At 63.4% G+C, this 17,079-nt stretch overlaps 1 protein-coding gene and 1 long non-coding RNA gene across 4 annotated transcripts in view; one reads left to right on the top strand and one right to left on the bottom strand.

The window, feature by feature from the left end:
- Positions 1-1,829: 1,829 nt before the first annotated feature.
- On the bottom strand, positions 1,830-7,608 carry LOC131501529 (uncharacterized). Of its 2 annotated transcripts, none has more exons than XR_009256818.1 (2): positions 4,135-7,608; positions 1,830-3,794 (listed from the first exon to the last, which is right to left on the bottom strand). It is a non-coding gene; the product is annotated as an uncharacterized LOC131501529 (long non-coding RNA). The 2 variants fall into 2 exon arrangements; XR_009256819.1 differs by having other exon boundaries at positions 1,830-3,789.
- A 182-nt stretch (positions 7,609-7,790) lies between these two features.
- Positions 7,791-17,079, top strand: part of TTYH3 (tweety family member 3) — a 30,171-nt gene continuing 20,882 nt past the window's right edge. The window contains exon 1 of one of the 2 annotated variants that reach the window (XM_058709855.1): positions 7,791-8,137. In XM_058709855.1, the coding sequence (XP_058565838.1) occupies positions 8,015-8,137 (123 nt within the window). In that variant the 5' untranslated portion in view covers positions 7,791-8,014. The remainder of the gene's footprint in view (positions 8,138-17,079) is intronic. The other variant, XM_058709854.1, reaches the window with a different exon arrangement.

Genomic DNA, 17,079 nt, shown 5'->3' with positions numbered 1-17,079 from the left:
GGCCGCCCACTCACCCACCGCCCCCTGTCCGTGCTGCTGAGCAGCTGGGATATCTGGGGAGGAAAGGGTTCCTGGGCCCGCAGGCAACAAAATCCAGGCCGAGGGATCTAGCCAGACCATCCTGGCCGGTGACCCGGGGTGAACTGACCCTCAGTTTGGGAGTGACCGGAGCCATGTCTCTGGGTGACTGTGAGCACGTGGCCGGAGCAGGCCTGTGCCAGCCTGGGCAGCTCCTGGAGAGCATGATGACGTCTGTCCCAGAAACATGCACGGAGCACCCGTCAAGGGCCCAGCCCTGATAATGCCATCATCTTGGCCACAGTTCCAGAAGCCTCCACCTTGCTCCTGCCCCGACCCCTGCCTCCCTGAGCCTCCGGGAGAGATGAGGAGGACAGGGACAGTGGGGGGTTGGCACGGTCAGCGTCCTTCACACAGACGGGGGCGGGGAGGAGAAGCTCAGGCCATGAGCACAGCCCTCCCTGTCTGCCCCACGTTCCTGGCAGCCTGCTGGAGACATTTCCTTCCACCAGCCCTGTGGGGCTAACATTTCCTTCCAGGGCTTCCCAGAAGAGGCGGCCCACCCTGGGGAGGGAGACCCTGACTCCCTGGGCCCCACCCCGGCCAGGGAAACAGTGTGTGAGGGAATGAGAACTGTCTGACCCCAGTTTGAACCTGGGCCCCTAGGACCCCCACGTGGGGATGCAGTGGCTGGCCTCTACTCAGGCAAAGCACAGTCGGAGTGGCTGGGGGGTGAGTGACAGGCCCCCAAAGGCACTTGGGCACATCGCATGGGGAAACAGCTTACAGTGAGGGAAGGAAGCTGGGTTTCAGCTGTGAACATCCCCTTTCTAGCGTAACCCTGGCACCCGCCCAGGGAGGGAAGCAAGATCGTCCTCTGTTTGCAGACGGGGAGACTGAGGCTTGGAAGGCTGCCCGGCTGAAGGGTCTCAGCTCTTGGAAGGGGAACGGTGTCACCAGACAGCCCGAGCCTGGGAGCAGCTGGCAGGGCTCAGGAGGGGGCAGGGAGAGCCTGCCTCTCCCACGGCCCCCGGCGAGAGGCCGTGATCCCTCCCCACACTTGCTGGCCTGCTTCCGGAGGTCCAAGGTCCGAGAAAGGAGCCTTCTCTCCCCAAGCACAGGGACAGTGTGATTGACAGTCCATCCTTCCAACAGCTGCCCGGCCAGCCCTCGTCACCAGCTTGAAGCCAGACACCAAGCCAGAGTCCCTTCCCGCTGCTCCTGGAGACAGAGGCGAGGTTCCCGAGCTGTGGGGAGGAACCCTCTCAGACCCTCCCATCCCAGCTGCTCACATCCATTTCCTCCTCTGCGCCTGCCAGGGAGGAAGGGACTGCACAGGGCTTTAAGAATCTCTTCCCCTTTTGGAAGTCCGCTCAATCTTGACTGACGTAGCCCCAGCCCGTGTCCACGCTCCCCTGTGTCCGTGCCTTGTTCAGGCCTGCCCATTGTCTCTGTGCTTGGCCATGACTGGCTTTGGCCAATGGGACCCATTATTAAATGGGACACGAGCAGGCAAGTGTTCACGCTTCAGGGCTTAAAAGCTCTCCTTCCCACCGGGGAAGAAGCCGACCCAACTCAGCTGAGTGTGGCCCCGGCTCAGCACCAAGCACCAGCCATCTGAGACCGTCCAGATGGCCCAGTGGGTCTGCCATGTGACCGCAGGTACATGTACAACCCTGCCAGCCACCAAAGGACCACCCGGCTGAGCCCACGCTGCTCAGCCCCAGAGCCACGAACAAATACGGCACAGGTGGTCTTAAGCCACTGAGTTTTGGGGGAGGTTAACTATTCAGCAACAAATGCATCACCCGTTGGTCTTTTAAAAATACGTTATTTGGGGGGTTGCACGGCAGAGAGAATCAAACCAGAAATTTTGAGAGACAGGGGTTTACACATTGCGTCTATACCTAACCCTCTGAGCCTTTTTCCCTCCTGACGTGGGGATGGTGGTCATCTGTCTCGTGTGGGGATTAGCAAGACCCAAGTGTGAAAGGGGAGTCAGCATCGGCCCCGAGACGGTCTCACGCCTCACTTCACCAGTTGCAAGGTGGGAGAGTTCCGCAAACCACGCGCAGATTCCAAAACCGGCTAGGAGAACTCACGGAAGTCACGAAAGCAGATACGTCACAGGAGACGGCGGCCGGGGTGGGGATGGGGGTGGTCCACGGGGAAAGTTTCTGTTGCGCTCAGGACGCGTGGCCCTCCGGCACTGACGTGTGACAAAATGCACAGACTGTTGCCAAGCAGGGGTGCCCACCCCAGCCCCGGTGCCCAGTTTTTTGGGGTTCCACGACGTAGGCTTGATTGGTCGGTCCATTGCCGACATGGTTACCAGGTGGACTGATGCGGCGTGGTCCAAAGCCCCCAACCTAAATCACGTGGCTGGACTTTCTGATGTGACTGGTCCCCGCACTAAACAAAGACACGTCTATCGGACATGATGCAGATCTCCCAGAAGCCGAAGGCAAAGGCTGGACCTCAATTTCGGCCAGGATGACTTGTTCACCACACAGTGGCCCCGTGGTGCCTGCCACGAGGGCGACACTGTCTCCAGCTCCCTGGCTCGGGACTCAGGGCAAGCGGTTTCATTTTCTGGGTTTTAGATTCCTTGTCTGTGAAATGAAGGAGCCACAGTTCTCTCGTGAGCTGCGAAGATCGGCCGTCTGGCTCAGGTTGGGTGTGTTCGTGCTAACACTTGTGCTTGTGCACAGTCTCTTCCCTGCCACGAGGAGAGCTACCGGACACAGCTTCCCGCTTTCTGATGTGCCGGGGTTGTGGCACGGAGCCTCAGTTTTCCCAGCTGTAAAATGGGGAAGCAGGGCTTGGCGGGCATAAAGCCCCTGTAGGTGACACGACTTTCCCAAGGGCTCGTAGTTGGCGGGAGAAGCCTGGCATGAGCCCTGGGTCCCGCGACACTCTCTGCACAACGCTCGCCAGGTGACACATCGCTGGGCAGACGGGCAGGGCTGAGGGGCCCCGCCCGGGGAGGAGAGTGTCCGTGATTGCTTTCCAGGCTCCTCTCATATGAGCCCTGGGGCCCGGACACCAGCCCTGTCAGTGCCGCGTGTCAGGCAAGGAGTAAGGAGGCTCTGAGCGAGACGAGGCTTGCAGGCTGGGACTTGGAGCGGGATCCCCGGCTGCCACGGCCCATCCCTGCTGACTTATTGGTTCCAGGGGCTCTCTGGACACGCAAGGCTGCCAGCGAGGTGGTTCCAGACAAGCGAGGGGTGCTCACGTCGTCAGTCTGGCTGGGTCAGTTTTTGGCTCGCCCTGTGGACCTCTCGGGGAGCACGCTGGATGGCATCTCTCCCAGCCTCCAAGCCACATAGCCAACGCCACCGGGCCAACCTGAAAGCAGGGCTCCTGAGGCTTTCCCGTGGCCAGGACCCACGAGCCAGGTGTCTGTGGGGGAGCAGGCGGTGGGCTGGTGGCACAGCACACATCACAGCTGGGAAACGCGGCCTCTGGCTTTCTCTTCTCCCTTCCAGTTGTCGTGAGTGCTCTCTCCGTGGAAAACGTGAACCTCTTTGGAAGGGGTCCAAACGCAGGGGATGCCATTGTTCTGGCTTCCGCCCCAGCATCTGGGAGGCTGGCCTTGCCTGGTCTTTCTCCTGGCGCCCACAGGTCTTGGGATGGCCTTTCAGGAGCCTCAACCCAGCCACCTTCCTGGCCTGGAACACAGATCCTGGGGAGTTCCTGGCCTGGCTTGCCCTCCCACTCAGTTCCAGATGCTTCCAAGCAGGTTTCTTGTCCTTGTCCTCCACTCACAAACTGTACTTCACCGGAAGGAAGGAAAGAAGGAAGGAAGGGAGGGAGGGTGGAGGGAGGGTGGAGGGAGGATTGTAATTCTATTTTGTGTGTGTGCGCGTGTGTTTGTGTGTGTGGTAAGATACACGTAACTATTCTGACCGTTTTTAAGCGAACGATTCAGAGGCATTTGGTACATTCACGATGTTGTGCGACCATCACCTCTATCATTTCCGAAATATTTCCACCACCCTGATCAGAAACCCCAGACCCATTCATCAGTCACTCCCCATTCTTCCTCCTACCCCGCCCCCAACCCCAGCCCCTGGCAACCACTAATCCACTTTCTGTTCCGATGGGTTTACTTACTGTGGGTCTAATAAACGGTAGCACATGAGATGTGGCCCTTTGTGTCTGGCTTCCGTCACTCGGTGTCACGTTTTCGACGTCCATCCACGTGGCAGCGTGAGCCGGGGCTGCGTTCCTTTCCGCGGCTGGCTAACGCCCCTGGCGTGGCCGTACCACCTGTCGTTCAGCCACTGAAGGACCCTCGGGCGGTTCCCACCTCCTGGCTGTCGGTGCGACTGCGTCCCGTCATTTCATAGACTTCTCACCGTGAGAGGCTGAGGCTCACAGAGCATCGGAGACCGCGTGCAAAACCTGACTCAGAAACACAGGATAGAAAAAAATTCGGCCTTCGAGGCGGAGCAGTCGCGGGTAAGCCCGACAATGGCTTCCACGCACACAGCGTGAACGAGCACGCCCGGCGCGGGGGGCGGAGCGTGGAGCGGGGGCGGAGCGTGAACGGAGCGCGCCCGGAAGGTGGACTCACGCTGCGCTTTCCACGCGTGGCCTCCACCACGCAACCTCCCCAGGTCGTGGGGCTGGTTTTAGCCCCATTTCACATACAGGAAACCGAGGCCCGTATGTCTGCCGTCTGACTGTGTGGATTAGGAACAAGTGTCCTCATTTCTGAGCCTCGAAGCACCCCCTCCCACCCCCTCTGTGATGTGGGCACCTGGTGGGGCGGGTTGCTCCGGGGGCTCGTGGCTCAGGGTTGCCCAGCTGGGGACCGCCAGGCTGTCCTTCCTGCCTTCACAGAACGGCTGTGCGGAGGCCTTCTGGGTTCCCGGCTCTGGGTCCTCCCGGATAGAGGGGCTCGGATGCCCCAGCTGCTTATCACCACCCGGGGCTGCTTCCCTAGCTGGCAGAGGACTAGCGGTTTCCGCATCTGCTGCCTCCTCCTGAGTCACCGCTGAGTCACTGGAGTGTGTTCCTGGGCGCCCTGGTCAGGGGCCAGCACGGCCGACTGAGTCCTCTTTGACTTCTTGGACCACTAGTGCCCTATTTCAGGCCATTCGGTCGGTGGCCAACAGTACAAGGCTGAATCTTGGTTCCCTGGTTCTGTGGTGATTCCCATGCCTCCAGAGCAATGGTGAGAGCTGGGCCTCAGTTTCTGCATCTGTAGAGTGGGGCCAGAGTCTGGCCACAGTCATTCAGGACAGGAAAAACCACCATAGATCCAGCCAGTGCCACCAGTCACCCGGAGGGTGGGGTGGGGACAGGGCTTCCTTGTGCCCCTCCCCCTCTACCCAGTGTTCTCCCTTTACCCCTTGCCTTTCTAGGGACTGGGCAGCAGGAACCCCAGTTTACATATCAGGGACAGGAGCAAGTGTCAGACTCCAGAGCCCCTGGATCCTTCCTGTGCACCCTCCCCGCCCAGGCCACAAGAAAGTGTTGTTTCCTGGATGCCCTTCAGTACCAGGGGGATTTTCTCTCCAATACCCAGGCCCCCAGGAGCAGTAAGTTTCGGGCTCTGGCAGTGCTTTTCCAGGACCGTATGTTATGGGTCCCTCCTTTTCTCCACCCTGGACCCCTTTAGTATTCTTTCTCCAGGGACCGCCCCCCACCACCTTAGGAAAAGGTTTCACAGATCACACTGTGTTGCAAGCATTAATCAGTGATGACCTTCCTTGCCGTTGCGTGCCAATCAGAGGCAGAGAACGCCTGCCCACCAGAAGCTCTGAACGGCCTGATGTATGGGTTTCTTGCGGCTGCTGTAACACAGCACCACAAACCAGGCAGCCTGAACAACAGGCAGTTACCATCTCTCAGTTCTGGAAATCCAAGTCTCAGCTCAAGCGGTCAGCAGGGTCGATCCCTTCTGAGGCTCTGAGGGAGACTCTAATCCACCTCTCTCTCCCGGCTGCTGGTGGCTCTGGTGACCCTCAGGTTCCTTGGCTGTAGACACATCACCTCCATCTCTGCATCCGTCTTCATATGTTGTTTTCCCCTGTGTCTGTCTCCTAGTCGACGTATCCAAATTCTCTCTTCTTATGAAGATACACTGTCATTGGATTGGGGCCCCTCCATAATCTAGGATGACTTCCTCTTCACCTGATCACATTTGCAATGACCCTGTTTCCCGATAAAATCATACAAGCACCAGGAGTTAGAACACGGACATATCTTTTGAGGGGGACACAAGTCAACTCAGTACAGCTGAGTTGTCATTTTATGTTTGAGTCAGGCTTTCTGGCCTTATTGGAGGAAAATGCACAATATTTCGAGGCTTCTGGAAACCTGGAAAAGAGCTGATAGTCCCCATGCATCCACATGGGACCCTGGTGGGCCTGCCACCCCGGTGCCGGGGCATGGGAGTCGGGGGGAAGCAGGGCATCTGTGACTGTGTGTCCCACTGCCAGTGACAGGAACCAGAAAACTATGCCCTTTAGGGATGGAGAATGTGACCTCTCTCTTCCTGCCCCACCATTATTCTCCAACTGGGTGGTATGTAAATTATCCCAAGGGTGGAAACCAGTTTCCAAAAGGCCTCTCCTGTGCCCACAGGCCTTTGCAGGAGGCTGAGTGAGCCACCCAGCCTTATTACAAGAAAACAGACGAGTCAGGGCAATCAGGTGAACAGATGGACAGGCCTCTTGGGAAGCCACTGCCCAGAGCTGTCCCTGTCCACAAAAGCCCAGCCCAGCCTGCCAGAAGGGGCCTGTCTGCCCACAGAGCGTAGCAGAGGGCAGAATCCCAGGCGTAGGAACCTCTCTCTCAGAACGCAAGGAGTCCAGAAATAACGCCCCAGGGTGCTGACAAGCCGGAGCCAAGAGGATGCACCTTGTGCCCTAGGGTGCAGAGAGGGGCGAGTCTGCCATGCACTTACAGCATTTCCAGCCTCCTCTGTTCTTGGGGTTCCCACCTCCACTTTAATACAGCATGATGATGCCTATTAGGAAATGTGGCTAGGAGACTCCAAAGTCCACGCTGGGCCCTCCGTGGCAGTTGCCTTAATTTCCAGGCTCAAGGAGGCCAGGACGGAGCACTGTCTTTGTCATAAAAGACACAAGCTTCCCCAAAGGAGTGGCCAGGCAGGGACGGGATCTACCTGCCCATCCCCTCACAAGCACATACTGGGTTGCACTTTGCTGTCCTGAGCACTTTACATTCACTGTACTTCCCTTTCACGGACGAGGACACTGATGAACAGAAAGGGTGAGTAACTTGTCCAAGATCACACAGCTGTGGGTGACCACGCCAGGCTCTGAGTCCACATCATCTTCATTTGACAGACTCGGGCTGCGTGCAGGGGAGGCCAGCCCAGCTCCTCCAGGCCGACCGCCACAGAAGCTCAAGGAACGTGCAACGGTCGAGCCCACGAGCGAGCGCCCGGGGGAAGGGCGGCCAGACGTGTGGACGTGAGGACAGGGTTTTGGCCCCCGCCACGACCCGCTGGTGGAGACACCACCGCCCGGCGCCCTTCGGCGCGGGAAGGGGGCCCTGCTGGGCGGAGCCTCGTCCCGCGTGCCAATGGCGGCGCGGGGGCGGGGCCGGCGGGCGGGAGCGCGCGGATGGGCGGGGCCAGAGGGCCAAGGACGGCGGATGGGCGGGTGGGGGCGGGGCCGGCGAGCTACGGACCAATGGCGGCAGGGGGCGGGGCCGGCTACCGGGGCGGGGGCGGCGGGCTGTGGGCCAATGGCGGCGCGGGGGCGGGGCGTCGGGCCGCGGGCGGGGGGCGCGCGGAGGCGGCGGCGGCAGCGGCGGCGGCGAACAAAGAGGCGGCGGGCGCGGGCGGCCGAGCAGAGCCGAGCGCAGCCGAGCCGGGCCGAGCCGGGCCGGGCCGGGCCCAGGAGCGAGCGGGCGATGCGGGCGGCCGGGCGGGGGTTGGCCGGCCCCTGAACCCCGCGCCCCACGGGCCAACGAGGGAGCCCCGCGGCGGCGCGCCCGAGGCAGCCGGCCCGCCATGGCCGGGGTCAGCTACGCGGCGCCCTGGTGGGTGAACCTCCTGCACCGGCTGCCCCACTTCGACCTGAGCTGGGAGACCACCAGCAGCCAGTTCCGGCCCGAGGATACCGACTACCAGCAGGTGAGGTGGCCCCCCTGGGTCGAGGGTCAGGGCCCTGGGTCACGGCCCCTCCATGCCGAGGGTCAGGGTCCCGTCCTTTCGAAGATCTGAAGATTCCCGAACCGCCCATCGAGGGTCTGGCGAGGGGGGGGGGGGGGGATGTCGCCCTCCCCGAGGGTCGCTGCCCCCGTCCTCCTCGAGGGTCACGGCCTCCACCTTTTCGTGAGTCACAGCCCCTTTCTTCTCTAGGGTCTCCCCTCTGCGTCCTGGGGGCTCCCCTCCTTGAGCGTCTAAAGACCCCCATCCTGCATGGAGGGTCCGTGGCCCTCCTGCAGATTCTAGCTTTTTCCCCTGGTGTCGCTTAGGCCCACCTTTTTAGGGTCATGTGGAGCCTTCACGCGTTTCTCCCTGGAGCCCCCTCTGCCAGCTGTCAGCTCCAACCCAGGCCCTTGTCCATCTCCTGGGGCAGCCCTGAACTGTGGCCCTGCAGAGCCCCCTACCCAGAGGATCCCAAGCCCATACCTGAGAGCACTGGGTCCAGCCAGGAGGGGGGATTCCTCGCCCCCTCACCCCCAGCTGGGGAATCCCACTCACTGCCAAGATTTTGGTAGGTGAGTGAGCTGGGCAGATGCCAGCCCTCTCTGGCCGGCAGTGACTCCCTGTCGGGTGGCCAGGCTGTGGGATGCACACAGTGCGGTGTGTGCTGTGGTGACACCTGGACTGCCTGGAGACCCGGCTGCCCCTGAGGGAGGGAGGCCTGGCCACAGACACTCAAGGTGGGCCTCAGTCTGGGAGGCTGGAAAGGGGCTGAGCCTGGGCAGAATGGGGGGCAGTGGAGGTCTGCAGCCTTCTCCCCAAGGGATCAGCCTCTCCCGGTAGAACCCTAGTCCTCGGGTCATGCCAGGCCCAAGCACCACCCCCAGCACTGATCCACTGTCATTTGAGTGCAGGGCAGGGGACTGGGCCGTGGGCATTTCCTTCCTGCTTGGGGATCCGGATTCCAGAAGCCCCATGACCCGGATGCCTGGTCACCCGGAACTCCTCTGGGGTTCTCTCCAGTGGTCATTGCAGAGCCCCGGGTGGAGTGGAACAGCGTTCCTTGTCAAGATGGCCTGGGAGTCCGGTATTCCGTGGACGTTATCACACCTGGCCTGTGTAGAACTGTCTCCTGTGGGCACCCTCAGCTAGAGGATGAGACCGGAAGACGCGGGCCTCTCAGCTCTGCGGGGCAGCCCACCACTCCCGGCCTCAGTGGTCACCTTGGGCCTGCTGATCTGCTTCTAAGCAGATTAGAAAGGGGGCCGGGGATTGGTCCAGGCATGCCCAGAGACAGCAAGGTTTTTATAAAACTCAACGCCCACGTTTCAGAAGCCCAGCCGTGGGGTGCCGACCGGTGTGGGAGCAGCACCCTTCTCGGCTCCCCAGGGGCTTCCACGTGTCACGGCTCCGTCACATCAGGCCCCTGGCTGTCCCCGGTCAGGAACCGTGCTTTACTTTAGGAAGTTCTCTGCCAGTTATCGGTTCGGAAGCTCCTGGACTGCCCCTGGGGCGCCTGGGGCAGCTGGACCCGCGCACAGCTTGCCTGCAGGCTGCACCTGCCATCCCACCACCCTCGGTTGGACTGGCTGTGGCCCCTCGCCCCCTGGGGCTCTCGGGACACATCGTGGGGTGTGAGTGAGGGCCCGACGTCTGCAGCCTGTGGAGGTCTCCAGAGCGGGGACCGGCCCCCCTGGCTCAGCCCGACCTCCTGCGGGGCCCTGTGCCCCTGCGGGTGTGTGCCCCCAGCTTCTGTGAGCACTGCCCCCTCCTCCGCTGTGGGAGGGCTCTGACTCACTCTCCTGCCTCCTCTCTGCGGAGCAGAATTAGCCACTGAATAATTCACGGCGTGGAAACCAGCCTGTCTCCATCCCCTGCCACCTCCGCTCCTGGCTGGGGGCTAGTAGAATGAGCCAGACCCGGACATGCGTCCTGCCCCTGCCCTCCCGGGGTTGCTGCTTTTGGGTGAACACTGGACCTCTCTGATCCTTCAGTGCCACATCCTGAAATCCGGGCTGGCGCACTTCTGCGGGGCCACAGTGGGGGATGCAGAGGCCCCGTGCTTTTGCTTCGTGCTCGGTGGCAGCAGACAGAGCTCCCTTCCTGGGTGGCTGGACAGTGGGTCAGCGTGGACCCCGTGGCCTAGGGCCCCTTCCTGCCTCCCCTGGTTTAGTATTCCTGGCTGTGGAGGGGGCAGCTAGCGGGCGGGGGTCCCCTCGTCCTCTTGCCCCAGGCGCCCCCTCTTGGCCGGCTTCTGCCTGAGCTGCAGGGTCTGGCGATGCCCCCACCCCCATGTGGCCTGGGCCCAGCGTGGGAGGAGGGCTTCTGCCTCCTGGACTGTCCAGGGGACGAGTGGGGCCTGGGTCGGGGGAGTAGGGGACGTGTATGGTGTGAGGAGACCAGGCTTTGTCCTTTGCCGTTTCCGGCCCCCGCCTTCCACTGCCGGGTGCCCTGGTGAAACCCGCTGGAAACCCCCATGGCCCGGCCCTGTTTTGGGGCACTGTGCAGGGCTGTCCGTCACTGGTCCTTTCTCTCACAGACCGGGAAATGAGGATGATTGCCTCCCTTGTACAGATTAGCAAACCGAGGCTCAGAGAGGGAAGTGGCTCAGAGTCACATGATGACGAGGTGGTGGGAGCCAGAGTCAGCCTCCTGGGCCCCCCTCTGCTGGCCCCCTGCAGGGGTCAGGAGCAGATGCGGGGCTCTTCCGAGGGCTCCCGGAGCCCTGGCCGGCCCTACTTGGGGCTTTGGAGCCCCTGCAGGAGCAGGGCTGGCATTTCTCTTGGGGCGGAAGGTCTCGGGTTTCCATGTTCCCGAGGCCTCCATTCTGAGGGGAGGGGCTCCCTGGCCATTGATGCATCTCTTGGGGGCCCGGGCTGTTTGCCGGATGGACAGATCATAGGGAGGGTGCCAGTGGGGTCTGTGGGGACGGATGGGGTCTGTGGGTGGACGGGGACTGGAAGGAGGCAGAGAAGCTTCTGGAGTTTGCTCTGTGCTACTCCACCCCACACCTGCCTGCCAGGAGGGGCTGCTGGTCTGACTCCCCTGGGGCTGGGCCCAGAGTTCCCCACACAAGGGGCAGCTGGATGGGTGGGGACTGTCATTTTAGGGGAGCTGCCCGGAGGATCGCAGGCCCAGAGAAAGGAGGAGACTCTGGGGGTCGCACTGCTGAGCTGGCGGGCTGGGCCCAATGTCTGGGGGCCTGACGTGCTCTGGGGTGATGGTAGGGCCTGCCCTGGCTTCGGGCAGGGGTCCCACAGCCTTTTCAGGCTGGAGAATAGGGGCCTGGGCCCCAGCTCTGTTGCTTCCTATCTGTGTGACCTTGGGGGGGGGATCATCTCCCTCTCTGGGCTGCCCCTTGGGGAGTGTGCCCCATCCATCCCTACCCACCCTAATGACTCCCCTGCCAAGCCTTTTCACACCGCCGTGCCTGGAGGCCGAGGCCAAATTCACTCTCTTTGTTCATTATCTCTGCTAGTTCAGGGCGGGCGGGAAGCTGTGAGGTGTCAGGACAGGGCCTGTAGGAGCGCAGTGGTCAGGGAAGTCTTCCTGGAAGAGGTGCTTCCTGGCCTGCCACGAAGGGCGCCAGCCAGGCTACAACATAGGTTGTATGACTGTCAGGGCCCAGGCGTCTCCTAGCTAAGACCGCAGAGCCTCGGCTAAAAGCTATGACTCAAGAAAGGTCTGCCGAGTACCTGACTTCAGGCTGGTGTTGGCCGAGCCCCCGGGTCTTGTGGGCCCCCGGCCGAGCCCCCGGGCCCCGTTGTCATCTTCCTTCCATCACTGATCGGCAGGTTAAAACCTGGGGTGATCGCCTGGCTTCTCATCTACAAAAATAATAGATGTTGGCGGAACATTTGGAAAATAGGAAAAAGCATGAAGAAAAAACCAAAAAGCGCCTCTGGCTGGATTTCATCCCCGCACGCAGACCCGTGGGGTGCGCGTCACTCGGAACCAGAATCATGCCGCACGCCCTTATTGTCACCGACTTCTGGACAATGTTGTTGGCCCTGGGTTCTTGATGTGTGGCCAGCGTCCCATGGTAACAGTCGGGATGCTGGGGTGCAAGTGACAGAAACGTACCGAACGTGACAAAGCTCACTGAGGAGTGGGCGGGAGCTTCTAGAGTACCCCCTGCACGGACAGAGCCGACGAGCTGGATTTGGGGGACATAGTGGTGGGTGAACAGGGAAGTGTCTGCTGGGACGGATCGACCGGCTCTTTCCTTTCCGACGGGGGGCAGGGTGAAGCCTCTGGTTGCCTCGGCCACGAGGTCTACACTGCGGCGGTCATGGGGGTGGTTAATGGGAAACCTGGTACATCCCCTGCTTGGCATTGGTGTGGGGTCTCTGTCACCAGGCCCCATTGTTCTGCCTTTCGGCGGCCCCTGGTTTTCAAGGGTCTGTGGATGTGGTGACGAGCCGTGTCCCCGACACTCTACTCCTCTGCCCAGAGGATATGCAGGAAGGGACATCGGCCTTTCCGGCCCTGGCCAGGGGGTCTTGGTCAGGCTCTGGGCAGGGTGTGCTGTGGCTCTCACCCCAGGCCACAGCCGCTGTACCAGAGAGGCTCATAAACATTTCCCTGGGCAGCCACACAGTGACCCTCGGGGGTGAGTGTTGTCACTGCTCTAGAAGCAGAATTGAGGCCACTGGCCGGCCAGCATCGGTGGGCTGGAAATGTGGGCAGGCTCCTGCTCCAGCGCGGTACTCCCCTTCGGTGGACACAGTCCCCGTGCAGAGGCTCCCTGGTCCCCTAGCGGGGCCTGGTTCAGGGAAGCTCAGCGGGTGTGGGGACCGGGTCCTCTCCCCGCCACGGGCAGTTCTGCTTTGGCTGCACGGGAGGAACGGAATCTGCAGCCCAGGGACCGGGTCACAGATATGGGAAGTGGCCCCCTGTGGCCCCACAGGAATTGGGGCATGTGACAGGGCTGGTGGTGGGTGTGGCAGGACCTGGCTGTGCCCGTGCCTGCCTCCTGGGGTCTGCCCTCAGCTTGGCGCTGGGCCAGGACACGCACATGGCTCTCCCATGGCTCTGAGGCGCTCCTCGTGCTCTTGGGGAGGGTCTGATGGGCACACACTGGGCACCGTTGCCCAGAACAGGGGGCTGCTTTCCAGAGGGTACCCCTGAGCTGGGGTCCCTGCCTGAGGTGGGACGGCACGTGCCCAGAATGGGGTCTGCTGCCTGTCCAGCAGGACCCCTGGGGGCCACACAGCAGACGTGCTGAGGCAGCGAGGATGCTTCGGGCCGTGGAGGGGGCTGTGAGGGCTCTGGCGGGCCTTGGTCAAGGCCAGGCCTCCAGGCCAATAGCAGGAGCAGGATGGGGGCTGCAGAGGAGGGGCCTGGGTGTGGGGTGTGCCCGCAGAACCGGGCGGAGGACCCAGGCTGTGGCCGGGTGGGCTGTGGGAGGGGGGATGTGCGGGGCCCCTCCGGAGCCTCCCTGTCCCCTGCCCCCTGCCCGAGACCGGGGTCGGGCTCACGCACACCCACCGGCCTGCACGTGTGGCCCTCCTGCGGGCCTCAGTCGGCGTGCTGCTTCTGCTCCCCAGAGGAGCCTGGCTGAGGCCTGGGTCCCCACAGGAGGGGCGGGTGGGCTACGAGACGCAGGGGTCTCAGAGAGGGCTCTGTTTTGTACCACAGGCACCCACTGTGGTCGGGCCTCTCCTGTATTGGCTGAGGGCGTGGGGCGAGGCCGGCCTGCCCAAAACCTGAGCGACCGCTTCCTTCTCGCTCTGAGGAGGGTCCCGGCCTGGGGTGCCGCCCGCTCCGGCCGCGTGCACTCCAGCTGGGCTCCCGACTGTCGTGAGGGTCACCGCAGAAGTTGTGGTGTCTCGTCCAGCCCGGTCCTGGAGGCTGGTTAGGCTGCCCTTCCCGGGCCACATCCCCCCTTGAGTCCTGGGACAGGGCTCCGGCTGGCCCGATGATGTGACCGGGCCCGTCGGCTGGCTCCTGGCTGCATCCGAGGCCTGTGGCCTGGGTCCCTAGGGGTGGCCAGTGGAGAGGTGTGTGCGGTCAAGCCTGGGGAAGAGCGGAGGGCTGTTCTGGGCGCCGTGCTGGGAAATGCGTTAGGGCACTGGGGCCGGATAGACACCCTCGCCGCGGGGAGGGCAGCTCCTGTGCCGTGTCCTCCGGGGTCCGTTCCCTCTGCGAGCGGGTGTGGCGTGGGCAGCAGGACAGCGGGCTGGCCCCCAGACCCGGAGGGCGGCGGGGTGGGGGCTGCCTTGGGGGGTGAGCCACCAGAGCTCGTCCCGGGGCCTTGAGCCCAAGTCCAGCCTCGCCGGGCCTCCATCCAGCTGGTTCCTGGAGGGCAAGGGCGAGTAGGGTGCACACGCCGTGAGGGCATCAGCCTGTAGCTGGTGTGTGTCCATGTGCGGCCTGGTGCTCTGGGTCTCAGACCTCCGGTGGGAGGACTTGGACTGACAGCCGGGCCCCTCCTGGGCTCCTGCTCGGCCGGCCGCTGGCTGTGCTTTCTCCAGGATGGCCACGAGCTCACCGTCATGGAATTCGTGAAACCCAAGCCCAGCTCAGTGGAAAATCTGTTTTTAATTTCTGGTCGGCATGTGGGAGCCGCAGCCAAGTGTGTTAGAGGGGTGGGGGGCTGTGGGCCGAACAGCCAGCCAGGCGCCCAACTCTGCTCCACGGCCAGGGCCCTCGGCACCCGCTCAGCCTGGTCCGGGGGGTGAGGGGGCCTTTTCCGGAGCTTTCCTCAGGAGGCCTGTGTGGGCTCAGACCCCCGCTTCCTCTGTACTTAAGTGTGTGGGGCTCCAGCGTCCCTTCTGGCCTCGGGCCCCCGGCCTGGAAGGTGGGTGCCACCCCTTTCCCAGGTGGTCTGGGGACCCGCGAAGCCCAGTGTGAGGCTGGGTGGGTGCCGAGGCCAAGAGCCAGCCCCAGGGGAGCGGGCAGCGCCGTGCGGCGTGAGCCCTTCCCAGTGGGGGCCCTGGGCACAGGAGCTACGACAGCGGCCCAGCCCTCAGTCCAGGCCCAGGGCTCCGGCCAAGACGCATGTGGGTTCCCAGATGGTGCTTTGGGGGTTGGGATCCCGCCAGCCTCCTGGAGGACCCGACCTGGTCTCTTCCTGTGGAGAAAGACCCTCGGCAGTTCTGGGGCTGGGGTGGGACTTCCCCATTGGGAAGCGGTGGAGGGTCCTGCCTGCCCCCACCCCACCCTCCAGAGCCCCTCGGGACACGGGTGTGCACCCTGGACCTCGTGCCGGGCCTTCGCCCGGGCCATCCCTCTCTGGGAACGTGCCCTCCTCTCACGGTGCCCTGCTGGTGCCCTCTGACACCTGTCGTCACGCCCCCCAGTCTTCCGAGGCTCCGGGTGTGCGCTGCTGGGGTCCCGGAGATGCGTGCCCCGTGGCCCCCGTGTCAGGCCTGGTGCTGATGTGCCTCCGTCTCGTGCTGGCCCTGGGCCGAGGGGCCCTTTGTGTAGTGACTCGGGGCTCCCCGCTCCAGTGAGGCAGGTGTGACCACCTCAAGGATGGTGGGGTGCAGGGCAGGGAGGGCCCAGGCCCCTGGAGGAATTTGGACTCGCCTTCTGTTTGGAGCCTCGCCCTTGGAAGCTGGTGGAGCTGCCTCGAAGGGACGGCTGGTGCAGGGAGGGGTGAGGACGAGCCGAAGGGACAGGCCTGCCAGGGATGGGATGGCCTTCTCCAGGGACGCCCACCTCTGCAGGCCGTGGGCCTCACGCCACGGGCAGTGGCAGGACCTCAGTTACGGCAGCTGGGCCTGGGGGCCTGGCCCCACACCTCCTGCCATGTGACCGGGCGGAAGTCCCCGATGCCCCGAGAATAGCGGCGTCGGCCCTGGACGTCTGGCCCCCACGTCCTCCTCGCCCGTGAGCGCCGGGGCCTGGGTGTCCGTGACTTCTGCCAGGAGGCTGGCCCAGGGGGTGTGCCGCTGTGGCCTTTGGGGCTGGGGTTGGGGTGGGCAGCTTCGGAGCCCCCGTGAGGGACTCCAGCGGGGCAGGGGCTCCCCAGCCTGGCTGAAGGCTGTGGTGGCCCACAGAGGGGTTGAGCGTGTGGGCGGCGCTCAGGGGCAGTTGCTGAGGGCACGGAGGCCCCCCTGTGGGGCCGCGTCTCCGAGGAGACGGTCCGTCGGGGGTTCTGACCTGTGCTGCACGTGCAGTGTGCTCCTGGGTGCAGCGGGTGCACGGATGGGCCGTCCCAGGGTCCCGTGTAGCCACCCTGGCCGGGTGGCCTCGGACGCATCAGCGTGGCCTGTGCTGAAACTGAGCCCGGCGTCGCGCACGGGTGGGGTGCACGTGCCCGTGCGCTGACTGGCCGTGGTGGGACGCTGGAGCCTCGAGCCCTCACACCGTGGTCTCTGTCTCTGGACGGGACCAAGCCTCCTGCTGCAAAGCTCTTCCGTAAGGCTTTGTGGCACGCTGTGGGCCCTCCCCTTACGGGGCTGGCTTGGGGCCCCCTGTACTCTGACTGCCGGCAAGCCTGGGGCTGAGCCAGGGACCCCCGCCCCCGCCCCGCCCTGTGCAGGGAGCTTGGGCTCACATGGAGGACGGCTGGGGTCCTGGGTCCCTCAGCAGGCCTCCTGCCTGGGCCGGGGCCTGAACGGGGACAGGGAAAAGCTTTAGACTCCAAGCTCTGGCTCATCGGGTATTTCCAGAGCGGATAGGGGCTTTGGGGGACCATGAGGCGTGGAAGAGAGTGTGTGGGCACAGGCCAGGGCTGCAGGGGCCTCGAGAAGGAGGGGGTGGTCCGGGGCCGAGAGATGAGGTGAGCCGTGGGGCCAGGAGCGGGGGGTGGGCCCCGCCGAGGCCTCACTGCGGGCGCCCGCACGGAGCCCGGTGCGTTCTTAGCGCCTCAGGTGGCTGGCAGCCAGCACTGTGGCCAACGGTCAGGACACGGGCCCAAGCATCTCGCCTCGCCTGACCGACTGCTGACATCACTTCCATCACAGACGGAAAATTCC

Source organism: Neofelis nebulosa, chromosome 18, assembly GCF_028018385.1.
Source record: "Neofelis nebulosa isolate mNeoNeb1 chromosome 18, mNeoNeb1.pri, whole genome shotgun sequence".
NCBI classification, from domain to species: Eukaryota; Metazoa; Chordata; class Mammalia; order Carnivora; family Felidae; genus Neofelis; species Neofelis nebulosa.
Note: the sequence above shows the minus strand (reverse complement) of the source record. Positions and strands in the feature narration are given on the sequence as shown.